Source organism: Scomber scombrus, chromosome 15 (assembly GCF_963691925.1).
Source record: "Scomber scombrus chromosome 15, fScoSco1.1, whole genome shotgun sequence".
Classification (NCBI taxonomy): Eukaryota; Metazoa; Chordata; class Actinopteri; order Scombriformes; family Scombridae; genus Scomber; species Scomber scombrus.
In genome coordinates, this window is record NC_084984.1 from 22,950,735 (window position 1) to 22,978,675 (window position 27,941).

General features: G+C 40.0%; 1 protein-coding gene across 1 annotated transcript; it reads left to right on the forward strand.

Annotated features, from left to right (window-relative positions):
- atp2a2b (ATPase sarcoplasmic/endoplasmic reticulum Ca2+ transporting 2b) lies at nucleotides 1-27,385 on the forward strand. Its single transcript, XM_062434020.1, has 23 exons — nucleotides 1-582; nucleotides 1,064-1,081; nucleotides 1,216-1,298; nucleotides 3,995-4,099; nucleotides 6,674-6,812; nucleotides 13,495-13,575; nucleotides 14,650-14,735; nucleotides 15,202-15,357; nucleotides 15,511-15,652; nucleotides 15,943-16,109; nucleotides 19,447-19,535; nucleotides 19,744-19,846; nucleotides 19,950-20,081; nucleotides 20,242-20,361; nucleotides 20,483-20,701; nucleotides 20,927-21,050; nucleotides 21,191-21,402; nucleotides 21,632-21,852; nucleotides 22,409-22,611; nucleotides 22,716-22,801; nucleotides 22,964-23,097; nucleotides 23,516-23,633; nucleotides 23,805-27,385. The coding sequence occupies exons 1-23, from the start codon at nucleotides 465-467 to the stop codon at nucleotides 24,075-24,077; spliced, it is 3,129 nt and encodes a 1,042-aa protein (XP_062290004.1). The 5' UTR covers nucleotides 1-464; the 3' UTR covers nucleotides 24,078-27,385.
- The last annotated feature ends 556 nt before the right edge of the window (nucleotides 27,386-27,941 follow it).

The following is a 27,941-nucleotide window of genomic DNA, read 5'->3' on the forward strand; positions in this document are numbered from 1 at the left end:
GCTGCGGACAGACTCGACTGGTGATTCCGCGATACACAAGCAGAGCAGGCAAATGAGTTTAAATCCTCTGTTTGGGCAGATTTATTCAGAATAAAAAGAAGAGCTGGACATCAATAACATCTACTTGAGACTGCCATGTTGATATGAATTATTCGTTCGCAAATCTTTCGGGAACGCGGAGCACAGCCGGCGAGTTCAAGCAGAGCAGAGGGAGCACAACTAGCCTGTTAGCTTTGTAGCTGTCCGTTAGCTCAGGAGCCGCTGATTCGTCCACTCTGTCCTATGTTAACGCTAATTTACCCAGTAACAGTCAACACTTTTGGGTCCTGCTGAACTGTTTTCAAGTATTTAAAAAAAATCTATATCCCAATACCCAAAAGGAGGGAAGACAGAACCCTGTGACAGGTTGAGGGTTGGGAGCAGCAGGGCAAAACCGAGCGGTGTCCTCAAGTGGCCGTGTCACCATGGATAACGCACACACGAAGACGGTTGAAGAAGTTTACAGCTTTTTTAACGTCAATGAAAGCACGGGTCTGAGTTTAGAGGCAGTGAAGAAGCAGAGGGAACGATACGGACCCAACGGTAAGGAGCCCGTTAGCGTTAAGTTTTATCCAAAAAAAAGTGCACTCTCTCTGGTGCCATGTATGGCCCGTGACTCCCGGTGTCATGTCGAAGTCTGCCCCCCTCCTGGTAAAATTGGCAGTGGCACCACATCCGCGGTTGGAGTTAGATTATCGTTACGGTTAGCTGGTTGGGTGTTACGGTAAACTTGGGTTAAGGTTTAGCCGCTCAGAAGACGACTAGTTGGGGTGTTATGGAGAAGGGGTAACAGACTTCGACATAACACCGGTTTGTAACGGGCGACATGCTTTAACACAGAGGAGGGCTGTTTGACGTCACGGTCCGCATGTTGAAATACTGGAAGAGGCATCACTTGTCTTGCTCAATGAAACATTACATCATTCTCCATCTGTGTAATATTTTATTATTGTATATAAAATATTTGACATCTAAACTAACGGCTTGTCCATTTCTCTTTATTTGGTGTGATTTGGATCTGCAGAATTGCCAGCTGAGGAGGGTGAGTAGATCTTTGTTTATGGATGCAAGCAAATAGTCACTTGTAGATGTTTAAAATCTGATTTTGCAAGGAAAATAAAAGCTTGGCATGCCTTTTTATTTATTTATTTTTGAATGAACTCTTGTGTTTTCAAGGTAAATCCCTGTGGGAGCTGGTGGTTGAGCAGTTTGAAGATTTGCTTGTGAGGATCCTTTTGCTCGCTGCCTGCATATCTTTTGTAAGTATAACACGTGTTTTGTCAACTATACAGGTGAAATTGTTTAGTTCCAATATGGCTGACTTGGTAAAACAAATTCGACAGCCCGTATCTCACATGTGCACAGCCCACTGCCATGCCTCCTTTTACTGTTTTGTTATCAACATTAGTAGTAGTAAAAGTCTGAGCTTGAGTAAAGATAGGGTATGTTAGTGCCAGATTAGTGAAGAGGTTATTCATGCTGAAATCTTAAATAAAAGAGCCTGCTATTCAACATAGGGCTCGACAGTTTTTTCCCCAACTATTTTATTTGGATTTTCCAACAAAATGATATACAGTGGTAACGGATAAATGCGAAATAAGGCATTAAAAAACAGACGGGGTGGACAACACATTCACACATACAGTTGTAAGTACAAAAAAAACACCCCAATCTCAGTTTTAGATTGTAAAGAACTTCTTGACCCAACAGTTATCAATATCACAATATCTTTGACGAAATACCCCTTTTGAAATTGTGATAATATTGTAGAGATGACTATTGGTGTTTCACAAAACATTTACAAAATGAGCTTTTTGCTAAATAATCAATATTAATATGGATATAATGACTAAGTGGGTAAATATAAATAAAAGAAGAGCTAGAGCAGTATGTTAAGTTGAGAAAATTACATCAAATGCAGCATTTAAAACCAGGAAAAGACAAGATATTATGATGACAAAATCTTGTCTCATAAAATGGTGTTGATATAATATCAATATATTGCCCAGCTCTAATTTAATTTTGAGGGTAAAATAAAAGGGTAAAACTAGGCATTCTGCCACTTGATCATTGCCTGTGTGTCTACCACTATCTTTTATTTTGCCCTTTTTAGTGATGAATACTGAGGGGTTTTTTTTCTCAGCAAAGCTCCGTCACACTACAAAGTTTATATAGTCCTTTTTGATTGATTCAGTGCAGATCACAGTTTAGCAAGAATGCTTTTCAAAGTGGAGAAGAAAGGAGCCCAGAATCTGTCCGGTGACACAACCCAGACAAACATTTCTCATGATTCTTCCTTAAGTTATTATATATTGGCGCTTACATGCGTTTGCTCTTGAAGCAAATCATAAGTCATTGCAGCTTCTTTGAGCCTGTGATGTTCCCTAGAGATCATGTTAACACATCAATAGTCAAGAATTCCTCCGTTAAAATGAAACACTGACATGTTAATGGAGCAACATGTTTGATTGTGTGGCATGTTGTTGAAATGAACTGCATGCTTTGAATTTAAGAGTGAGACACCTGAGAAATACATATGTCTCTCTGATGATGGAATTCCCTAGTGTTAATGTGCAATTACACACTGGCAATGACTACAACTCTTTAATGAGTCTTAACACTACATTGATGTCCAGCTTACATGTCGTCATCGTGATGACAGTGAGTGACAAGCCCTAGGGGAGTTTTATGTTGTACTCAGTGTTGGGTTCACTGTCCTGTGGCCCTGTATCTACTCCAGGATTGGCTGTTGGCCCACTGGCTGAAAATGTCATCAGTCACCACGGCATTGCGATGACAGCCAGCTATGGTTACAAAGCTTTTAAATCACCAGCTGTAGTGTGCCGCACTCTCACTGAAGCACATGCAGACACATTTATATTTATATCAGCATGACAACATTTTGACAACTAAGTTAAGTACAATTATTTGTTGGACTTGGCATTAAGTGGGGTAAGGAACTAAAAGATGCAACATAAACAACTTTGTGTGATATAAGCTTAGAATTGAATTAGAAGTTTCACTGGCCGTGTTTAAATAGGTTGGAGTAGGAGATAGGGAGGCAGTTGGTGTTTCATTTGACACACTTCGCTCCTGGCACAGATTATAAAAGAGGAGAAGGTGGTTACTACGCTCACAATCTCTTTGACATGACTCTCTAACACACTTGGCCCACTTTCTGCAATACTGGCAGAAGCTGGTTTGATTTTATTATTAATTATTAAAAGATTATTGGATTCTTTAAATGGCACAACTTCATCTACTAGCAAGGTGTGGAAAAGGACAAATATCGTTTTCATAGCAGAACAAACCAAGCTATCAATGTCTAGCATGTGTAATAAAAAACAACGATATATATTAATAATTCATAATTTAAAAAACACTTTATTTGCATTGTATCATGTGAACTACAGAATTACCTAAAAATAAACAATCCTTCAGAGTAGCATGGGAAAATGTAATCAATATATAAAGTTATGTAATATATTTTGATTAAAAGGTCACTTAATTCTGGGAAATAATGTGAGACAAACTACACTTGGAGAACTATTTGTCCCAGACTACTAAATAGACAATTAACTGAAAATAGCCTTGACCTTTCTTCCTTGCGATTGTTCCCTTCATGTTGATGACTTCAAGTAGTAGGCCAGCTGATATTATCTATCACCTATTGAGCTGAAAACAAGTGTATTTTATTCAGTAGCCTTAGTTAGCTTCCATGGAAATTTCACAATTTCAAAGTCAAGCCTGTAAACATTTACCTTACTGAGGAGAGTGGTGTGTAAACAACCCATGGTGTGGTTATCCAGCATGCAGCAGTATTCATTTTAGCTTCTTTGTTGGGAGGGGTGCATTTAATTTTATCGCATTTAATATGTTCCCTCGGGAGCCTCATGCTTTAGTATTGATATTTGCTGTGTATTAATGATTTTTTTGTCTTTTGTTTTGTGTGTAGGTGCTGGCCTGGTTTGAGGAGGGAGAGGAAACCGTTACAGCCTTTGTGGAGCCTTTTGTTATTCTACTTATTCTCATAGCAAATGCTATCGTTGGAGTCTGGCAGGTAAATACGCATTCATTTCATAAAAGCTACAACATTAAAGACTGTATGGTTGTTGTAATCAAATGTGTGTTGGCAAAGATCAAAACTGTGGAATAAGGAGTCATAAATCAGTTTTATTATGAAAGACAATAGTTTGAACCACACTGTTTCCCATTCAGGTCAAGGGTAGAGTTCATATCCTATTGGACCCTCAGGGCAAAAACACACCAATCTCCTACATTTCCCTTCTCTAAATCAGTCTGGGACCCTGGTCTGCTCCACTTAATCCTTACTTGATTATATTCTGGTCCTCATCCATTGACCTCCTTTTCCAGGGAACCCTTTGTTTTTACCCATTGAGTGAGCAGGAAAACATTTAGTCTTTAGTTCTAGAGGAGAAAGAGAACAAATTCAATTCCAGATTTTATTTATCCTTGTAAGGGTAATTATATGCAGCTGCTCACCAACCAGATCAACAGATAGAAACAGTTGATAAGAAAGACAGAAAAATGCAGTTATTTGACATGGCGCATGTTGAAGAGATATTTTTTTGCCCCTGTTTATATATGTCTGAGTCCTGGCTTTCCCCCAGGATTTACAGTGTCAGGTCCTTTGAGAGGCGGTATTGATTTGTCAACATATACCTTAATTATAGGCAGGAAGCAAACACTGCAAGAGTGAATGGATGGAGGCACTCATTTGTACATGGAGAAAAACTAATTCCTTTTTTTTCCCACTGACGCACTCTCCAATCAAATTCAGAATTGGCCAACAAACAGCATGTTACCTTGGAGTCTGTTATGATACATAGATGGACTGACTCCTTGCACCTGCCCTGTGGATGACAGGGGTAGATTAATACACATAAAAACAATACATAAAAAACCCCACACATCTTAACTATTCTGTGATGTTTCTGTTGGATGTGATGCGATAATTTCTTAATGTGGTGTGTTTTAAAAAAAGGGTGATGTGGATCTTTAGATGATGCTACACAGTATAATTGAAGCCAGATTTAAGTGGTAAAGTGTTTGTAATAATGTATGTGGTTTACATTCATTTTCTAGCTCAGTAAGCAACATGTCAACCCTATAAATCAAATGATCAGATATATTCCTGATCCCTACTTTGCATTTAGTAATACCTGTGATTTTTGTGAAATTCGTGTTGTTATGACATATCCCCGTATGTGATTGCTGTAGAGTTTATAGTCAGGAGAAGTAAACCCCTGAATCATAATTTGATGAAATAACTCACCCGAGATGCATATTAAAACCAGGTGTGAACAGCGCATATTTTTCTAACTAACATGTGGCCACATGTGTTTCTGCTTTTGCAAGTGTCTTTTACGATAAATGTCTAATATAGTAATTTAATCATCGTAAATCATGCCACAGTATACTTTGTTAAAGCAGACACCTGTACTTGATAGGTTGGGTGGGTCTCAACTCGATTATCTTAGTAACTATTTGTTGAAGGCAGCCTGCTCTGAGTCTAGAGCAAATGTGGAGTTGTTAAGTGGCTTGCTCTTTGTTTATGCAAACAGAGCCATATGATTGATGTAGAGATGGATGACATTGTGTGGTCTGCTTTCTCTGCTGTTGGTTATACCTGTTTTTCTAACTGTGCTCTGAACTCAGAGGACATTTCACAACATATGATGTTTTGTGTTAACCTTGTAAACCCTCACCTTTACAGGCAGCCATTTTAATGGCTGTGTGTCCCTGTTGTTATCCCATACAAAAGACCATGATGTCCCAGGGTTGTGTGTCCCATCTTGCCATGTCCTGTTGACTGCTGCCTTCTCGCTGCCGCTAATACTGTCTAATCTGAGAGCCATTAGTCCGACCAGGAAAAGTCAACACTAAGAATAAAAAGGGAAGAATGATTAGGAAGGAAATGAGCTGGAAAAAGGAAGGGAAAAGTCTGAGAAATCCAAGAATGGTGTAATTTTTATCAGATTACACTGTTAGTTATACCAGTACTTACTAAGTAACCTGTTCATATATTTAAAGTGTATTTTTTCACATCTGAAACCCAAGACAGGGGCTTTCTTACTCGTACTCTAACCCAAACCCTTTTACAACAGAAAAACGTGTTCAGCGTTCTTCACTGTCTATCTTAAACCACCGGTGATGTGCATGTATTCTTCATTTTTCGCCTAGCTTAATGACAATAAAGCCAAATCCTTGAACCCAATGTAATAATTCACACATCAGTTTATTTTAAATAAATGTGCTTTAGCCCTAACATAATATCTCATTCAGGTCCTGTGTAATATTTGTTAGGAATTTACTAATTTTACAAAAATATGCAATACATTTCATTCATAAGTGTATTTAAGCAGGCTGTATATACTGTACATCATCTACTTTATGCATATAAGTTAACTTGTCACTTTTTTAACCATTTAATACTGTTTGTATGCAGTTTACAATGAATCAAAAGGTGTCCTTATTTATCTTTCTGCAGATTGTTGTGTTGTATATAAGTACATTGGAAACCATTAACAGGAGTCCTTGTATGCATAAACTTACAAACTTAACTAATACAGATGATTCTGATCTTTAACTTTTTCCTATTTCTACTTTTCAGGAGCGAAATGCAGAAAATGCCATCGAAGCGCTTAAGGAGTACGAGCCAGAGATGGGGAAGGTGTACCGCCAGGACAGAAAGAGTGTCCAGAGAATCAAGGCCAGGGACATCATGCCAGGGGACATTGTGGAGGTGGCAGGTAAGAGGAGAAATATTAGTCATGCCTTCAGACTGGATCCATTCTGATACTCTGAATGTTCTCACCAGCTCGTAATAGATAGATAGATAGATTCTCTTTGTTTCTCTACACATTTTTGACTTTTCCATGCAAAATGTCTAAAGGACTATCAGCTACTTTGCCAAAGCGTTTAGCACGGTATCTAATTCACGGCATCCAGAAATTTGAATTTTAATCCTGTCTGCTCTTTCTGTGCTTATCAGACAGAGGACAGTGCCAGTGTTATTTGGTTGGTCTGTATCAGTATCTGTCTGTCTGATAAAACTTGGCCGGGTTTAACTGAGCAAGGTTTCATTTCATTAGTCACTGATGTGCAGCATATATGTGTTGCACCAGTGTTTTTAAAAAATCTATAATATACAGTATATGTGATGGATGGTTGTAGTACATCATCTAGATATATTCAATGCCACATGTGTAAAACTGTTTGGGGGCGGGAGCTGAGGATGTTAAGACTTCAGTATTTCAATCAGCCCGGAGCTATTATGATAAATGTTACCTGTTCAGTGGGACAGACGCTATCGATGAGACTGTAAGAACAGTATTCATCATCAATTCTGTAAACATCATCAGCACTGTTTTGATGTACATTTTACACAGTTTCAAACACGCACACACACAGCTGATCCCTCATCCTGTTCATCCCCCTCGACGACGCCAAAATAATTACTGTAGCGAGTAAGTAAAGCAGTTATGCAATCCAAGAGAAAAGGTTCAATCTGTTCCTGAAACATCATCTTTTCTTGGCTAACCTCGACTTTGATAGGGCCACATATGGTTTTGCCTTTATTCGTCACTCCTCCTCTTTTCTCTTTGTTGTTTTGTGTTTGTGTAGTAATCAGTGTATTTCAGTTCATCTCTTTCTGTCCGGTATCTTTCTTCTTGCCTGTTTCTTGTTTTCTTACTTTCATTTGTTCTCTCTGTTAATTATGTACCATCCCCTTTTGAAGATGTATTGTTTTCCCAATAGAAGTTCAGAGGCGTAGAGTCACTGAAAATATTCCTTTAGTGTGTTTTTAGTGTTTATAATCTTCCCAGAAGCTAAAAGAGAGCGTCCCAGTTCCTCCCAGCATCAACACTGTACCACACAGTGGCAACGTTTTACTTAAACTTGTACTGATATAATTAACTGTTTCAGTCTATCATGAGTCAGCTAAAATGATCAGCAGCATCAGTGCAGTCAAAACCATGATCAGCACTTACATAATTGCCTGGCACTGCATCGTGGCTTATGGAGACAAATGCTTTGTATTGCAGGTAGGGAAATGTCTGTTTTCTGAAACACAGTGTCTAAAATTAGGATGTGTTGAATAAGATTGAAACAAGAAAATTGAAGTCCATAAGAAATCTACAGTTTGTGAGTGAATGTACAAAATCTACAATATAGCAAACTGATATGAGCATTTAAGAGCAGTTAAGCATCATAAAATACAGTATACTGATGATACAGCAACATGTAATGACTGTATGAATCTCCTGCAATGGAGGCATTGACATCAGCATGATTTAACATTGCAGCATTATTGATGTGGTCATTATCCATAATGACCAAGAATCAACTAATGTGAGCACTTTCAACTGAAGTAATAACAACTGCAAAGCGCTGAATACCAGGGAAAACGATGGAAATACATTGGAAATAACTCTTAATTGTTCTATCCCTGACAAAGACTGATATGCTGTATCTTATGAATGTTTCAGATTGTTTATGAATCAAACCAAAAAAGATCATTTGTGCTTGGTAAAATGATGCATTTCTGTGAGATATCTTTGCCAAAAAGACCTTTTTGGCGGCCTAAATCTGCTCAAATTAAAGGCTCTTTAAAAAAAATTCATACAGTATATTTTGGGCCCAACAAAATTGCAATAATTTGAACCAGGGTTTGAAAAGTATTGGAATAAGTATCAATGATATCATAATAAGAAGAGTACCAAACCCCTACTGTAAGCTCCTGAATTCAGCTTCTGATGATGCTCAGTTTTTTATGCTTTAGTTTTTGTTGCCACAACTATTGTTGTATTCAGAGTTGCGTAGATTATTCAACCTGCCAACTTTAATGTTTTAGTGGGAACCAAACAAGCCTGTGTGCATGCTTTACGTACACAGTTACATCCATGTGATTTTAGCATAAATATAGTCCTAAACCTAATAGATGGACCTCTGAGCATCACATGAGCAATCAAGGGTCAAATTGGTCCACAGGGTTAATTTGTAGAGTATGGCCACAGTGAACTTTCTATAAGAGCTGCCTCAGTTTCATGTGCTTCATCAAAAAGCTGTGTGCGCATGTGGTTATGTTCACAAACACAAGTTGTCGGGAAGCCTAAGAGTCATCAGGCGAGTAGCAGTGTGGGGGTTGATGACAAATCAGTGTAATGCCAGCCTTGTCAGACCAAGCATATGGTTTATATCCTGTGAGGAGTTTTAGATTCATAGCTGTGTTGGTTACAAACTCAGACGCTCCATCACTACAATTGTTGGAATTGAAGTTATGTGTCTTACCCTGTGTTGATAATATGCCCCCCCCCTTCATCTTTGTATACACAGTGGAGGTAATGCCCACCTCTTCTTTTAGTCAGATCTTAAAACAAAACAAAAAACTGCTGTGTCAGATAACCAGAAGACGTCCACGCTCTTGTCTTCCAGGCTTGCGGAGACCTACTTATAAAACTTGTTTTTCCCTCAGTGTTTGCTTACTTGTCACAGTTCAGTTTATCGGCCGTGTTGTGTAAACAGTTTATTTGCTGCAGTATGAACCGAGTATTATTGAACACAGTTTGCTTTTGTCTTGTGACAACTGCCTCCTTTTGGCAACAGTGGCATTGATCTGTGTTAGTCATGGAGTCACTAACTGCAGTCACCTGTCAGAGGGAATATTTTTAGATGAGATATCAATATGGTGGCCATTGGAGCATTGTGATTGTTCACTTTGAATATAGCTATAATTGACATATTTGTACATTACAGCAGCACCGTTGGTGTAGTTTTTGTGTTAAATGAGCACAGGACGCAGAGTGTGTACAGGACATCACTTCATCTGTCAAAGAGGTTTCACAGCATTTCTGGATATCTTCAGTCAGGCTTTCAGTTTCTGGCTTATGTCGCCCACATCGTAATGACTCACTGTCCCCCATTCAAGCCATTCATACACTATTTGGTCTCTTGAGTAATTCCGAATTTCATTTAAAACCCCAAGTGGTTTTATTTACTGCCAGCACTCCACTTAGGAAAGAAACATTTGCTTGATTCTTTGCTCTCTTTCACATTGCATTTCTTGTACCTCGCAATTTCTTATTGGGGCAAGAGGTGCTAAATCTGTTGCCTAAGCGATGACCTTGAACCATGCAATGCACAGCCTGTGCATAAGGAATAGAAAGCATGTCCTTCCTTTTCCGTTTTCTTTTGTCCCCTCTTGAGTAACGCTTGCTGGCTGTATGCAGCTCGGATGTATATTTGTGATCACCCCTGTTCTTCCTGGCTTCTGGTTTTATCTTAACCACAATCTGAGGGAAGTGTTCACCGTTAATGTTGGGATGTCTGGGGAGGTGGAGGTGGGGGATGACGGCAAGACAGGATGTAACGTTTAGAAAGGGTACAGATTGATTTAGATAAATAATTTGTGCTCCAGATGGCCACTCTCTCCTCTCTTGTGTTTAAAGAGTGTAGGATAGTCTGTCTATTGTCATCACCCCAAGCTATTAGTCTGTGCCTGTCCTCCGCTGCCTATCTAACCCACTCGTCTATGCTTTTTTCTTTCCCTCTGCCTTTCAAGTGTTCAAGGTGTATCCCTTATTGGAACACACTGAAATCATATGGAGTGCCCTCTGCCACATGTGTTTGTATGTTAAGGTTTCTTGCGATCTTTCTATTCATAAGAGGAGTGGAAGAGTCCTTGAAGGGTTGGAGGACTTGTGGAAGGTCCCTGAAGACTGTAAGCCTACGTGCTAACTCGACAGGAAGTATCGGTCACTGGGGGAGAAAATATACAACCCCCTTAAGACCTTTGAAGTTTCACTGGACCCACAGCGATGTATAGCTGGGTGTTGTGTAAAAGCATTTGTACGATAACTTAAATATAACATTTTAAATGCAGTGTGCTATTCCATGTTTTGATGTTGTCGTTACCTGCAGGTCGCATTTCCTTAGATTCTCACATGAGTGGAGATTTATACAGTCACACAGGACGGGGGTTTCAGGAGGGATTCAGGTCATTGTTAGGATGAGGGCGACAAAGTTGGCGACTCTGAGTAGAGTATGAAAATTACTGGGGGGGGGGGGGGGGTGTTGTTATCACTCAAGTGTACGCTGCCTGACATTTGTGCCTCACTCCAGGGAGGCAGATAACTCCGATAAAACCCTTTGTTCACATGGGAGGTGGAAAGGTCCCTATCCCAGAGGCTGGCCACTCGTTCCCAGAAAATGATAAGAGCTAAAAAGAGCATATTCTGTAAGAAGGAAGGAAACATAATGTCACCCGTAAGTTGAAACAGCTGCAAATTTTGGGTCACTGCAGCAAATGTCTGAAGATAATTGCAAAAATAATTGTATTCATTGTGACATGTAGTAACATTAATTCACTGTAACAGTAATTCAGAGGCTTTGATAATTGCATTTTATATTAATCTATGGAGTCTTTATTGACCAATGCATGAAAAGTCCTTTATAAGCTTCTTATTACCTCGTTTGTCATAATGGTGAACGTAATGTACTTAAATGAAGATTATCAACATGCTTGTTATTGTTAAGGGTTTAATTTTCAAAGCCTTAATGAACGGATCAATCTTCTTTTCTCATTGCTTGTCAAAGTGGGTTATTCTACTGGCTGTGCCCTTATTCCCAGTATACACCACCAGTTGTTAAATGGGGGCCTATTTAAAGTGACTTTTTGTATGTATCTTTAATATTTCAAACGACTGCAGTTCCTCATCTTTGTGTCTTTTTAAAAACATTTTTTTTGGAGTTATCTCTTGTCTGTTGGGGCGAGGGGGGGGGGGGGGGGGTCTAGTTTGAAGGCAGGCAGGTGATGTTAAAGTGGTTTTGACATCTCTAGTCAAGTAGAGGACCAAATTTGGTAGTGTAGCTGGTTCGGTCTAGAAGCATTATCACTCAACATGAACTCAACATTACCATGTTACAGTAATGATATTGAGTTTTTAGAAATTATAGGTGCAGTGTTACTTTATCAGATATTTATTTGAGTTGAATGTCCTAACTTAAGCCTCTGTGTTGATGGCTAAAAGCTGTGACAAACCCATGAGAATGGTGGGAATGAATGAAAGAGCCTGTACGCAAGGACACGTCATACTGTTTCTATTTTAGTCCACATGACGTGGAGCGGGTTCTCCTCGCTTAAAACACAAGTTTTTTTTTTTATATAATTCCCCTTCCCCCCCCAAATCCAGCAGCACATGTTTGCAACTGATCAAAATAGTTTTCCCATTTTTGGACGTGCGTTTTGCAGGACTCATCTAATCCCTCTTCCCATTTTCCTCCTCCTCCCCCCTCTCTTGTCTTCCTCTGTGCTCTGAAGGGCACTGCAGAGGCCCAAGGGTTGGTTTACATGTGTGTCACCACTCTCTGCTGTCCACAGAGGGATCTCTCAAGAGCCTCTGGGTCAAAACTTGATATTGCTTTTACCGTCACCCTTTTTTCTTTTCTCTTTAAGTTGTGTGATGTCTTACTGTAAGCTTGGAAGTAATATTTCACTTTGGTACAACAGTGGCCTTTTTCCATTATACTTCAGCATTTCATTAAAATGTCAGCGATCCATTTGACAGCTATAGGGACCTGTAGCTGACCCATTGTATTACTTTAATAGTATAGTATAATATGGTAACCATGATAATAAATGTGCTGACCCTAACACTTTAGAGAAGTAAGAAGAAGTAATTTATCAAGTATTTGACCTTTTTAAGACATAATATATTGCATGTTTGTATTTCCAGTCCCTTTAGAAATTCTTTTGTAATGGAAAGCTCAAAGGAAAACAGCACCTGAAAGCTGATGTGCATCTGATGGTAGCGCGAAGTCTAACATTTTTCTTTTTTAAACTGCAAAGCCAAAATGCATGTGAAACCATACAAAGGAGTCCAACTGTTCCCTTTTTAAGCAAAGCTAATAAACGTCAGCGGCTTTAATTGAACTTATCCACTTTAGGCAGAGGAAACACTTGTTCGGAACTTGGTGTCTATTTACATTTTACATTTGTTTTACTGGGGATTGCTGAAAGGCTTGGGTTAGTGGAAAGAATGAGAAATGATCTATTTGCGTCCTGTGCGGGAGATGAGTGGAACATTAATAATGTTTGAACGCATGACTCTCCCGCAGCCTCTCGCACACAAATAACTTGGGTTTGATTATTTTACTTCTCCCGAGGAGAATGGGATGGGATAACATGGCGGATGATTGTGTTTCCGAGACTCGTGTGTGTGTGTGGGGTGATTTTTGTTTGTTTATTGAATGGTTGAATTTAGTCTTATCCAATCTGAGCTCCACTCCTTTGCTTTTATCACTTGTCAGAGTGTTTTTTGAGGTTGACTTAATCCAGTTATACAGCTGTCCATCCACCTGTAGTCAGCATCATTTACAGATGCTTTTAACTGTGACAGGGTGCTCAAGTATCTACTTTGTTTCTATCCACAGTTGGAGATAAAGTGCCAGCAGACATCAGGCTGACCTCGATCAAGTCGACCACGCTGAGGGTAGACCAATCAATTCTTACAGGTAAAACTATTCATAATTTGTTTGGAGCTTTTTATCTGTGTGAGCTTGTATTGATTCATGTTTCTGCCTCTCCTCATCCTCATTCATTACATAGTTATGCATTTTGTATGTTTACATAATACAAGTTTTCCTGCCTAGCTGACATATCATATATAAACATGCATTACTTGTGCATCAGTTCTTCGCCTTCCACTGCAACAGACTCGACATCCTTTTCCAGCCGAGGCACAGCAGAACAAGAATAAGTAATTTCAGCCTCCCTTTGACGCACATGCCCTCATTACACGCTGCAGTCATGGCTGCTCAGTTAATACAAAACAAAAAGAAGTGTGATGAGGATGAAAGGGAAGGTAAATGGATGAAGCAGTGGATGGATTATTGGACACTCAGATATAGCTATGGAAAAGATAAGGAGGGGAGAATGTTGAAGGATAGATAATGCAGGAGAGAGGAGGTTTATATGAATCAAGGCCTTGAATCTCTCGTCTTGCACAACTGCCTTAATTGGTAGCAAATTCCATGGGATATTTTAGTGTTTCAGCTATTTTTCTCCCCTCTCCTCTTCCCCATTCATGGCCATACCGCCTGTCAAATGCTCACTGCCTTGCTGTATCAGAACAGCACAGACCTTGCACAGTTGATTACACACACACACACACACACACACACACGCACAGTGCAACCCCACCATCAGATGTGGGGGTTTGAAAGGCAGTGGCGGCGGCTCAGCATTTGGTAATTGTCAGGCCAGCTCAGTCAGCTGCAAAGCCTTTTCCACACATCTGCCCAAAGTGTCAACCAAGCATCAGCTGGTAAAGCTACCCCCGTTAAAGTTTTTGGGAGTTTTTCCTTATTTGAATCGAGGGTCTAAAGACAGAGGATGTCCTTAGACGTTTTTGTACAGCATTACACTTGTGTTGGTGTACATATTGTAAAGCCCCCTGAGGCACATTTGTGATGTTGAACTATACAAATAAGATTGGCTTGATTTCACTAAACAACTACTTTTGCTCTGCAGTGTAGAAACTCTACCAATGCTTCCCTCACTCATTTTTTTTGTTTCCTCTTCTGCAGGAGAGTCTGTATCTGTGATCAAACACACAGACCCGGTGCCTGACCCACGTGCTGTCAACCAGGACAAGAAAAACATGCTCTTCTCTGTGAGTGACTCACAAGACCATTTTAGGCTGCTCGGTGTTACTTTACAATTTAAAACAAATATCCTCACCCCTTTTCATCTTGTCTGAGTGTCTGACTATACCTAGAAAAGGCATCATCCCTCTTTTTCTATTTTAGATTGACAGTGCATTTGGAAATTTTACAATAACAGTGCCTGAACAGCTCAAGAATCCTCAGCAGTTTGTAAATGTAATTAGCTGAAAGGATTTACATTATGTGCACATTCATATACAATAAGCGTTGATGTAACACATTGCCACGGCAGCCTTAATGGTTTCTAAAAGTGGATTATTGCTGCATGTTGACTCTTGAATCTTCTGTGTCTGTTGCTGGGATGACACGCAGCTCAAAATAGTCGTCAAACCAGTTTTTTCTCCCCTTTTACCTGAAGCCTAATGCATAATTTGTTTGGTTTTCTGCCGTTTGCTTTTCTCTGCTTTTCCTCAGGGCACCAACATTGCAGCAGGTAAGGCTGTTGGTGTGGTGGTGGCTACAGGTGGCAACACGGAGATTGGCAAGATCCGAGATGAGATGGCAGCAACAGAACAGGAGCGAACACCACTGCAGCAAAAACTGGATGAGTTTGGACAGCAACTATCTAAGGTGCTGTCTCATTGTTTTTTGCCTTTTAACTTAATTATAAGATGTCAGTAAAACAGGCGCTGTGTTTTTATCAAAATCTACAATGCTGGTTTCAGACACAATTGATTGACTTATATGATCTTTAAATTTAACACTAATATTGTATAATTGAAGGTTATTACTCTGATCTGCATTGCCGTGTGGATCATCAATATCGGACATTTCAACGATCCTGTCCATGGAGGCTCCTGGATCCGTGGGGCCGTCTACTACTTCAAGATCGCTGTGGCTCTGGCAGTTGCTGCTATCCCGGAAGGTGAGCCGGAGAGTTACACAAATGCAGCCATGTGAGATGTTAATTCCTCTGAGGCTCCCTTGCTGTGATATTATTCAGACTGCTGGAACTGTTGGTTGAAAAATCCTATATTATGGGCAGTTTTTCAGTATTTTAGTGATAAAGGGACAAAGGATAATATTTTCATCCCTTGAGTAAAAGACTATAAATAGAAATGTCTCCTTTCCTTTCTGTAACCGTTTATCACCTCTCCTACATTTCTTAATCCTATTTTTTTGCCCCTCTGTGCTTCTGTTGCTGTTTCCCTCCAGGTCTGCCTGCTGTCATCACTACTTGCCTGGCTTTGGGAACACGGCGCATGGCCAAGAAGAATGCCATTGTCCGCAGTTTACCCTCTGTGGAGACCCTCGGCTGTACATCTGTCATCTGCTCCGACAAGACCGGCACGCTGACCACCAATCAGATGTCTGTGTGCAGGGTAAGATTATTGGAGATAGGGAGGAAAACATTAAGCTCTTTTTAATAATTACCTGAAAGAGATTGTGGATTTAATTTATTTATTCATCAATCTTATATTGACACACACAACCTCCGTAGAGATGTATAATAATCGCTTATTCGAGTAGATTCAATTTCAAGGGACATTCTTAGCCCGCCGGCTTTGCATGAAATAACAGTCATAGACATCCGCAGTTCAAAGATGTTAAGAGAAGACTCAAAGATTAGAAATTAAGGTTATATACACCTTTCCACAAAAGAGACAAAACAATAATTCATCATGTAAAAAACAATTATTTCCTTTTTTTTCATTACTTCATCAATGTAATTTTAGTCCAAACATAATTGATGTTTGAAGCACAAAGAGCTGTAAGACTGGTCCGCTTTCTCTTTAAACAATTCTATTGCACTTGGCTGTTTAAGAGTTCCAAAACATAGATCTAATTTAACAGCATGAGTCAACTAACTGTGAATACCTTATCCTATATTTACCCCATTATTTCAAATATTTACCTTGTTGATTTTCAGAGAAGTGATTTTAAATCAGCTCATTAACCTTCAACAGGCATCTCTGAGTTGGCTCAGTTCACCTAAAATGAAACTGACCTTGTTGGCTTATCGAACAACATTCACACTGGCGTCGTAGTAACCACCATAAATGTTAGCATGCAGTTTGTAGAGTAGACGCAAAGATATAGTATATACTTAGGAATGTGAGGTGGGAAAGCTTACTAAGTTTATATTATACAAACAATAGTCATTAAAGAAATTATTATGTGTCAGGCAAAAATAATTAACCTAATTGCGACACCTTTGCATGGGAATTCTACATGTAAAGTGCATGTTATTACCCTTCATGCTTCCATTATGCTGGCCTTCTTTACATGTGTAAGCAGTGTTAAGAAGACCTCAGACTACTGGGCTGCTGATAATTAGTCCATATCGCAGAATACTATTTAAAATCCCTGCCAGCAAAGTGTGTTAAATGAACCCAGGATGTGCTCGATGTGTCCCACTGGAAGAGTTCATTGATTGACAGTTAATTGCAAATGGGGCGTTTGAAGTGAGTGAAATTGTTCTTTTCTTACCTTTTTGGGGAACTATTTAAGCAGCACACCATAATATTTAAACAGAATCAGTGTTCCCAAATGAACCTGTGGAGCTGAAGCAGCCAGTGATTTATTTGAGTGATCCATCTCTTAAATCTCTAACATTTTCAGGGTCCTAAACTCATTTTTCAAGTCTCAAAAACTCTCATGAACTAAAACTATTCAAGTGGTAATGTGAATCTGAGTATTGCATACCCTTAGTGTCGACACAACTTGTCACGAAGGCTGTGTATGGCTGTCTACATCCTCTCCAGGGAAACGGAGCAGTGAGCACTGATGAGGGCTGCACTGTATTTGGAGCTGGTCATTTCAAATGAGAAGACAAATGGGAGAAAAGTACAAAAATAAATACAATAAAAAAAAAAAAAACAGTTGCCATACATGGAAAGAGCTTGGGCTCCCTACTTTCCTGACCTCTGAGAACCTCTCAAGTGTAAACTTTTCAAGGCTGACAGCAGGGTTTATTGAGCACGGAGCTCTGCTGACATTGAGTGTCTAATAACAAATAATGAAGGATTTAGTTGTACACAGGCTGCGATTAAATAAGATTCATTTTGTGTGTTTATTTTAGCTTTAGGCTATTTAAACTATTATCTATTTACAGTCTATTTTAGTTTAACAAAGTATGCATGATCTCCCAGCTCCTTTGTTCTCATCAGTCTCTTCTTTGATACCATGACCAGAGGCTTTATGTTTTTGAGTTGTCCATCTGCCCGTTTCATTCTCGTGAATGCGATATCTTTACTGTAAGATCATGTTCTGCCAAAAAAAAAAAAACTCTTCTGGCCATTCTTCATCACCGTAACTGATAAACAGAAGGGGAGATTGTGACCATATTTCACATTTGGTCAGATACTGAATTGATTACACTCATTTTGGGTGATCACCTTGAAATTAAATTCTTTCAAAATCTTGACTACAAATATTTCTTAAGTCTGCACAGACATCAATATAAACTGCAACTTGACTATTTAGCGAAGGCATACAACCAGAAGGCAGTATTTCTACTTTTACATATGTGTAATCATTTCTCCCTCCATCTTTCTCACTGCTTTATCCTCAGCACTTTATCTTGCTGCTCTTCTGTTTCCCTCCCTCTCTTCCCCTCCTCATTCCACTCTCCTCCCCCTTCTTGTTCCGGCAGCTTGCTGATCAGTATGCAGTAGTTAGTCACTTGCAGCAGAACCAGCAGTAGAGTTGCATAACTGACCTTGTCTTGAGAGATTCTGTCTCCTTCCTCGTGTCTTTCTCTCTCTCTTTTTCTTTTTTCTCTCGCTCATCATGCACAATTTGAAAGTGAAAATTGTGTTGAACATGTTTGAAAAGCCTCATTGGATCCCACAGGATGCCATTAGCAGCTATTTGATAGTCACTGTCAGGGAAACTTTTGCGTGATGCATCTGCAGCATCCAGGCTACCCCTGTCCAAATAGGGCAGTACTAAAATTTGTTGCCCCTCAGTGACTTAATGTTTTTATTCAGCTCCTTGGGTTTTTGGTAGGACTGCCATTGACATCACTGCTTTTTGTAGCCTGACTGGTGCCTGAGGGTACTGCAGCCATAATGCTGGCTCATCATTTTATTCAGACATTTCTATTTTCTTCCCTTGTTCATCTCTTTCCTACCACTCTCAAATTTAGGCAAATGTATTCGCTTTTGTTCTGATTCGGTCCTTGTGGTGGATTTCTCTCTGTCTCTGTCTTGTAAAACTTGCTTCTCATCTTTGGGGGGGAACAACATTGAATATGGATGTTTTTTTTGCTAAATGAGCAAATACCTGCTACTGTACTTCCAGTTTACAAAACAAATTGATAGCGAATAAACCATACACCATAAGCTGTCTCGTTACCCAAAGGTTTGGATACACAAGTTCAAACAGTTTCCGCCTTATCCAGAGTGTATTCATGTTGTGTGACGGCACACACAGGAATTCTGCGTCTGCCTTGCTGTAAGATGACATTTATGGACTCTCCCCACCGGAGTGCTCATTGTCTGCTTTGGCTCAGCATTTCAATGTTGTGTGCTGTTCTATGTTCAAGTGGACTCATCACATAAAGGTTGATTTCCTGCAGATGTTGGTGTGCTGCTGCCACCTGCTGGATATGTTAGTTAGCTTCTAGCTTCATCATATCCATTGTTGCTCCCATTAGATGTGGCGTATGACTGTGAAGGAATAATAATTTGTCCCTACAATGTTTGTGTTTTCTAGATGTTTATCATTGACCGAGCAGAAGGGGATCATTGTTCCTTGAAGGAATTCACTGTCACTGGCTCTACATATGCTCCAGATGGAGAAGTGTGAGTATTCAGTGTGTGTAAAATGAAAAGACAAATCTAAAATGAACAAAATTAAGTTTCACACCATTTGGAAAGAAATCCCTCTAAGCTAATGTGAAAATGTATCTTTAATGCTAGGTGGTTTTTGACATGTTGACGCCCTGTTTTTAATGGCTTCTGCACAGTTGGCTCACTAATTGTTTCCTGTCTGCCTCTGTGTTTTCTTTAGTTTCCATGATGGCAAAGGAGTCAAATGTTCCCAGTATGACGCCTTGGTGGAGCTGGCCTCTATCTGCGCTCTCTGTAATGATTCCTCGTTGGACTATAACGAGGTTGGAAGTGAATCTTGTTCGCATGTTAACTGGCTCATAACCCTTCAGCACCATTTTTGCTTATGTGTTTATTTCATTTTCTCTTTGTATTTTTTTTGTCCAGACTAAAGGTGTGTTTGAGAAGGTGGGAGAGGCCACAGAGACGGCTCTCACATGCCTGGTGGAGAAGATGAACGTGTTTGATACAGATGTTAAAGGCCTGTCCAAGATCGAGAGGGCCAACGCCTGCAATTCTGTATGTAACTTTCACTTCCTCAAAGACAAATCCTTTCAATACAAACAGGGTTTTATGCACTTTATTTGAATGGGATAATGAAAAACTAAATGCAGAAAGACTAATAAAACTGTTTAGAGAAGAAAGTACTCATTGCATTTGTGTTTTATCATATCTTTAGGTGATCAAGCAGCTGATGAAGAAAGAGTTTACCTTGGAATTCTCCAGAGACAGGAAGTCCATGTCTGTGTACTGTACCCCTAACAAAGCCCGCTCTTCTGTCGGCAAGATGTTTGTAAAGGTAAGGCATTAACATAGAACACTATTGCTGCCTTGTTGACCAGTTTTTGTCCTAGGTTTGGTTTTATCGTGCTACTCTGATCAAACCTGCATTTCAAATGTCTTGTCTGTGCTTGCTTCAGGGTGCCCCAGAGGGAGTGATTGACAGGTGCACACACATCCGTGTTGGCAATAACAAGGTGCCCTTGACCCCTGGCATCAAGGAAAAACTCATGTCCGTGATCAGGGAGTACGGAACTGGCAGGGACACCCTGCGTTGTCTGGCCCTGGCCACCCGAGACAACCCCATGAGCAAGGACGACATGGTGTTGGAGGACTCCAACCGCTTTATCGAGTATGAGGTGAGAGCTTGGAGGGATTGATATAGTTATTGGTGTAGTAGCTGCCCTAAAGCTTTATTCTCCTAGATTTTTGTTTTTCAGGTTCCTTAATCTGGCATGATTTTATTATTTTTGTTAGTCAGTGTTTCACATGACATAGCGGCTCAAGAAATGTATTATACAGTTATACGTGAGAACAAGAATTTTAATACTGCATCTATTTAACTTTCTTTTTTTATAATGTAGACTGATCTGACATTCGTCGGCTGCGTGGGCATGTTGGATCCCCCCAGGGCAGAGGTGGCAGCTTCTATCAGGCTCTGCCGACTTGCAGGCATCCGAGTAATTATGATCACCGGCGACAACAAGGGTACGTAAAGAGAGTAAACTGGACTGGCACAAATCAGTCCAATAACATTCTATCACTACACGCACAAGGTCAAATATAGTTCAGCATTTCATTTCAGGAAGCTTTAAGAAGTTAATAACGTGCTCTCATTTGTATTACAGGGACCGCTGTAGCGATCTGCAGACGTATTGGTATTTTTGGAGAGGACGACGATGTGTCCAGCATGGCTTACACTGGCCGAGAGTTTGATGATCTGTCGCCTGCTGTACAAAGAGATGCTGTGGTCAAGGCCCGCTGCTTTGCTCGTGTCGAGCCTTCCCATAAATCCAAGATTGTGGAAATTCTGCAGTCCTTTGATGAGATTACAGCTATGGTAAGCCCTTTTAATATCTTTAAAGTTGTTTTCAGGGCCTGTTAATATCATGTGTCATTGTCACACTTTCCAGTTGTTAATTAGCTATTTTGTTAAAAGAAATGATAGCAGATAAGATTGGATTATTTCCAAGTGGAAACTTTATCATACATTGTAAATCACTGAAAGTCATAATGAATTTTGATGTTATTTCTAATTTCCTGCCCTGGTTTTCACCCTTCCCCCCCAGACTGGTGACGGAGTAAACGATGCTCCCGCTCTAAAGAAGGCTGAGATCGGTATCGCCATGGGCTCAGGCACAGCTGTGGCAAAGACGGCCTCTGAGATGGTGCTAGCTGATGACAACTTTTCCACTATTGTAGCTGCCGTAGAGGAAGGCAGAGCTATTTATAACAATATGAAACAGTTCATCAGATACCTCATCTCCTCTAATGTGGGCGAAGTTGTCTGGTAAGTTTTAAATGTACTCATGTTAGAGAATTTTCTGTCTTTAGTCAGCCTTAAAGATCTGGACCTTGACGTCACAGTTAAGGCCACACTTTCATCTTGGCAGAGAGACATACTTACTCCTACTTACTTACTCCTTAAGACAGTGAAAGCAACTGTCTGTGGTGTTTTAGGTCACTTTGACTGTCTGACTCCCTAACCCCACAGATGGGTAATTGTTTCCTTGTTTGTGGAATAATCAACCAGTAGGCTAATTCCATTACTGTAGATGCATTGAGTATGACCATTTTGGGCATAGAGTATTCGTAGTACTATTTGTGAAGGCTTAAAGACTCTCCATGGAGGACAGTTTCCTCAGAATTGTGGTGTCATCATGCATAAGACGGGTATTGATAATACTTGGATTCTCCTTGGCCAAGCTTCAATAAACATTTTCAGTGTAAGACATCCTGGACTCTTGTACACTTTTCTCTACTGCTGAGATTAACCACTGACAAACAAATTCTACATAACAACTCACATAAACACTATTTAATTTCCATGCTTCTTTTGTGTGCAGCATCTTCCTGACTGCAGCTCTGGGGTTCCCTGAAGCTCTCATCCCTGTTCAGCTGCTCTGGGTCAACCTGGTGACCGACGGTTTGCCCGCCACCGCTTTAGGCTTCAACCCTCCAGACTTGGACATCATGAACAAGCCTCCACGCAACGCTCGCGAGCCCCTCATCTCTGGATGGCTCTTCTTCAGATACCTAGCCATCGGATGTAAGAGAGGAAATAGTGTCATTGATTGTTGAGGGAGTTGTGTGTTCACAAAGTGTTGTGTGCTGTTTGTGACACTATTTTTTTTTTTTTACTTGTGTCACCAGGTTATGTGGGTGCTGCCACTGTTGGTGCTGCTGCCTGGTGGTTTGTTGCTGCTGAAGATGGTCCAAGGATCACCTTTTACCAGCTGGTATGAAGAAAAGGCAGATGACTACTATCATGTTAATTTAATGCACAAATAGTATATGACTAAATCACATTTTTAAATATGCACTACACGCAAAAATGCAACATTATAATAACCATTCCGTACAATAATTGCTGTTTTTTTTTTTTTTACCACTCCCTACAGAGCCACTTCCTGCAGTGTGGTCCAGAGAATCCAGACTTCCAGGGTATGGACTGTAAGATCTTTGAGTCTCCTTACCCCATGACCATGGCCCTGTCTGTGCTGGTCACCATTGAGATGTGCAATGCCCTGAACAGGTTAGTTGGAGCAAGGCGTCCTCACAGCTGTGCAAATAATTGCCAATAAATACGAGGCATTTATACACATTTACAAGTGAATTTCATGCTTCAGAGACACAAGCTGCTCAGGCTAAAATAGAGCTGATGCATAAAGATAATAAAGGAGGGAAACGAGCTGCGTGTGAGCCAGCAGACACTGGCAGCCAAATACTGTGTACATTGGCTGCGACCAATTTAACTCCAGATCTTTACATTTCCTGCTGTTATTTATTGTATGTGTGGCCCTTAATTTATCTCCACTAGCGCTTTCACACGCAAACCCTGTGTTTTTCTGTAAAATGTAATGAGTCATGAACTCATGTTAAAATGTATCTAAGCACAGCCTTTTAAATATGTGATATTTTAATAAACACGTCCACTTGTCCTTGTTGCTCAGTGTGTCAGAGAACCAGTCCCTGCTGCGTATGCCTCCCTGGGAGAATGTGTGGCTGCTGGGAGCCATCTGCCTCTCCATGTCCCTTCACTTCCTCATCCTCTACGTGGAACCTCTTCCGGTAAGAAATATGCCGTTTAGTTCCCTGCAGCGATACCGTGGGGTTGGGACATGCAGGATAAAAAGAGGGTCATTGTGACATGAACATGAAGCTGAATAGGAGATCCAGCCTGATTTCAGTACTGGACTGTGCACCGTATAACATGACTTATATCTTTTGCCTTTCTCACAGATCATCTTTCAGATCACCCCTCTCAATTTGACACAGTGGCTGATGGTGCTAAAGATCTCTCTTCCCGTCATCCTGCTGGATGAGCTGCTCAAGTTTGCTGCCAGGAACTACCTGGAGCCGGGTAAAGAGCTGGAGAAGCCTGCCGGCTCCAAAGGCTGCGCCCTGTCTGCATGCATGGAGGGCATCTCCTGGCCCTTCGTGGCTGTTTCCCTCCCCTTGGTCCTCTGGATCTACAGCTCCGACACTAACATGGCCGACATGTTCTGGTCCTGACTGACTTGAGCACAACCTCGACTTTCCAATTTGCATTCCTCCCCCCACACCCCCACCACCATCACTTCCCCACCCTCCATCCCCCATCCCCTCTCCTCTTCCCTCTCTGCCTTCCTTCATGTGCATAGCTAGCGTGTGTGCGCGTTTGTAGATTTAGCGTGTGTGCTTGTGTGCCTACCGTGAGTGTGTGTGTGTGTGTGTGTATACGTGTACGAGAAGGACCAACTGTAACACATGAAGCGTAACAAATACTATCAAATGTTAACATTGAGAAGTCACCCGTTTTGAGTTGGGATCAGATTTGTGAACAGGTGAGGCTTTAAATGCGAGTGTTAGAAGACCATCACTCCCATAGCTGTGGACTTTGTTGCTGGTTTGAAAGAAAATATACTGTTGCCATTTTTTTTTTTGTTATGTCAATATTGCCTTTTAAGGTTTCTATTTTCTAATTATTTGAGAAATATCAGTTGTCTTATGTCACTACAGTAACAAAAGCAAATTGTTTTGTTTAGCTTCCTTATTCATGGCAAGAAAATCTTAAGATATCAGAAATCCATTGATCTGTACAGAGATTGAACACTATTTTATGCAACTTTTTTTTTTTTTAAAATGGCTTTGTAAATTGTTTGACCAGCGTGGCTTAGACATACCGCCTTTCTAATGTTTACCATTGTGTCTTCAGTATAAACTCAGAACTCTTTCAGAGAGGAGAAGCTCCGTGTGGCAGACGAGGACTGGGGGAAAGGTTTGGGAGTGAACATTTGAATGCTCCGCTTTAAACAAAACGGGGAGGAAAAAAGATTATCCTGGAAAAAAAGCAAAAGCCGCATGTCCTGTGACCAAGCATGAACTGTATGTGGTTTCTCATTTGTAATTTAATTATGTATGCCCCCCCCTTTCCCATGTCAGAATTTAAATTAACTTCATGGATTGTTTTTTTTTTTTTACTATTATGATTTGAAATAAGCCAGTTTTTCTGCACTGGGCAGAGCACAGCTACCTCAATATGATAAAGAAAGATCGTTTAGTTTTTTGCTCATCTCTAGATGCTTTTCCCTCACGGCTTCCCACAGTCTCGCTAAAGCGTAACATCTGAGGTGTGCCCCTATTTGCTTGTGCAGAAAACCGAGAACAAAATCTTCCCCTCCCTCTAACATTTTTAAGGATTTATTTTGTTTGTATCTATTGTTGACATTCATTAACTTTATTTGTTGTTTTGCTTTAGAGACAGAACTGTTCGGGGATGATGTATGTTAATTACCATCTCCACAGTGTTTGATTCAAAGGACAGTTATTAAAATCGTTACAAAAAATACTAATACAGCAAGTACTCCAAAATGAACTTGGATTGCAAATAAAACACCCAAAATGTTGGTTTTTTTTACTTCAAGAAAAAAAATACACTCTTGAACCCTTTGAATCAAAGTGTTTCTGTCTTTATTTATTACAACTGAGGCCGATGGTTAACATGATTCATATCCAGTGTTTTCTGTATGTGCACGTAATACTTGAATATAAATCATTTCAGACATATGAATGCTTCAGTTTCCTTGGCGCAACATGACGATGCAGGAGATATTCATGACACAGTGAAACAGATCTTGTGTATATTTGACTCTGGTGGGCTTAGGTCTTAGTTTGTGCTGGGCGCACCACACATACAGTCAACTGCACTAACTTTAAGCATCATTCTGAATGGAAGTGTCCCCTGTCTAAAGCATGCTTTTTAGGGGTAGAAGCCTGGGTTTGTTTGCACTGTGTGTTTGTGTTCACTTGACAACAACTGTGTGCTTTCTTCCTCAATGCCTTCCATTGGCTCCCCTGTCACTAGAGTGAGTATCCATTTGCATTTTCACACTCTTCACTACAGTAGAAGCTAAAAAAAACAAGACGACAGCAGAGAACCACTCCCTGGATCAGAGATTTTTCCACAATTAAATTAAGAAGCATTTTGGGAAATGATGTCCAGGTAACTTGTAGGCTTTACGGTCATTTAAAGAAGTTGTAAATTGTTCCATTAGAGGTATGCAAGGGAGTGATCATGTGAGATCAAACTAGAGAAACATAGCATTCATGTTGACCACATGCCACTATTGTGAATGTCACCGTGTGCTGTTCCTTTCACTGCTCTGACACTTGCTTATATCCACAAATCCTACTGTTGAAAATATGGGTTTAAAAAAAAGGACAATTTAATGTTTTTAATGTCTTTGAATTGTGAAATTTTGTTCTAACGTACCTATTTTCTCCTTTCCAGGTTGGCTCTCATAAACACTTGGCATCATTTTCAGAGTGGGCTCAGAGGCTGGAGTCCTCCTACCATCCAGCATGTGTGCTCACTCTTAACATCACACACCTCAGACATGATGACCAGCAGTGTGTGTATCCATGCACAGACAAGAACAACAACAAAAAAAGACATGTTTTAACAGTAATATATGACCAAATACATATGGGTACACTTATGAAAAAAAAAGGTGGTTGGGCTTTGCTCCATGCGCCATAACACACCACCACACACACTTTTTTTAACACACTTATACCTCTGTGTGCAGACGCTATATCGACATGACACTATTCCAGTTTTGTGTGCAGGGAAGTTCAACACCCTCGGCGTTCCTTCTTGCATGAAGAACTTGTTTCTGACTTTCCATGGTAGCTCGTCACGTAGAGAAATCTTTAAAAACACTGGGTTGATTGGTCTTAGCTGTACATCAGTGTACAAATATCATGCATGCGTTTCAGCTGTATGTAGGTTTTGCGATTTGTATTTATAGATTCTAATGTATAATACTCAAATGACGGTTTTAAGATGGATATATCGTAAATATTGGGGAAATCACTGTTTTTATTGTAACGGTTTGGGTAATTTGCACAACATTAGACATGGAGAAATGACTCATGCTGAACTTGACTGCTCTACTTGAGTTAGATTTTTTTTTTACTTAAACTTTGCCATTTTTGTTAACTACTATACTCTAATCACGGATCCATTTACTTTCTGGTGAATTAGTCCTTTACACTTAGGACAACGGACTCGTAACAATAATCCTGCAATACAACAGTGTTCTCCTGTTTTCTTATTGCCTCCGCATTACTCTTATTATTCTTATTATCATGTATCTTTATCAACTGCTGTAAAACTGTGATCTAAAGTGAGGGGGCCTATGCAGCCCCCTCAGTGACACCTAGTCGAAGAACAATATTAACCATATGTAAAAAGATGATCATTATTGAAGACTAATAATGATTGTACATGCATTACTGAGGTTGTGATTTCAGGTAAATAAAAAAATATAGTATTTGAACAGTGTCTTCATTTCATTGACTTAAGTTGAAGTGGGCGATTCTTGCATGGTCTTCCCGTTTTTCCACCATTAGTCATTTATAGGATTTTAAAAAACAACACTTGTCTAAAGGTTTAGGAACGCTTTACAATGAAACCCTTAAAGATTCACTTTCACGGTTCCCATCTGGAAACTGAAAGACTGCACACCAGATAGTAATTGCAGTAGATGCTGTATAATGTGCCTCCACTGGGTGGCAGCATTGGGTTAAAGATGCCAAGACCAAGCTTTGCCGCACCTGTCTGAAAGGTAGACATTAGCTTTTTAAAGGGACCAAATAGGAGTAATTTGCTGGTTATAACCTATACAGTCTATGGTAATAACTCTATTCATAATTGTTAGTAAAGAATGTAGTAGCTTACTGTGTCTTAAGATATTTGGGGGCATATTTTAGTGCTGAATGCTTAAGTAAGAGTCAGTAAAATATAATATATGGGTTATATGTAGCTGCCTGAAAGTGCACAAGAGAAACAGTCATGCAACCATAGCACCATTTTTAGAAAGCCATTTGTGTCAT

Excerpts from the sequence above, each read along its gene's own strand:
- atp2a2b (XM_062434020.1), top strand. The coding sequence starts at position 465 with ATGGATAACGCACACACGAAGACGGTTGAAGAAGTTTACAGCTTTTTT. Across the intron at positions 21,853-22,408 it reads AATGTGGGCGAAGTTGTCTG|CATCTTCCTGACTGCAGCTC; the intron begins GTAAGTTTTAAA and ends TTTTGTGTGCAG. Across the intron at positions 22,612-22,715 it reads CAGATACCTAGCCATCGGAT|GTTATGTGGGTGCTGCCACT; the intron begins GTAAGAGAGGAA and ends TTGTGTCACCAG.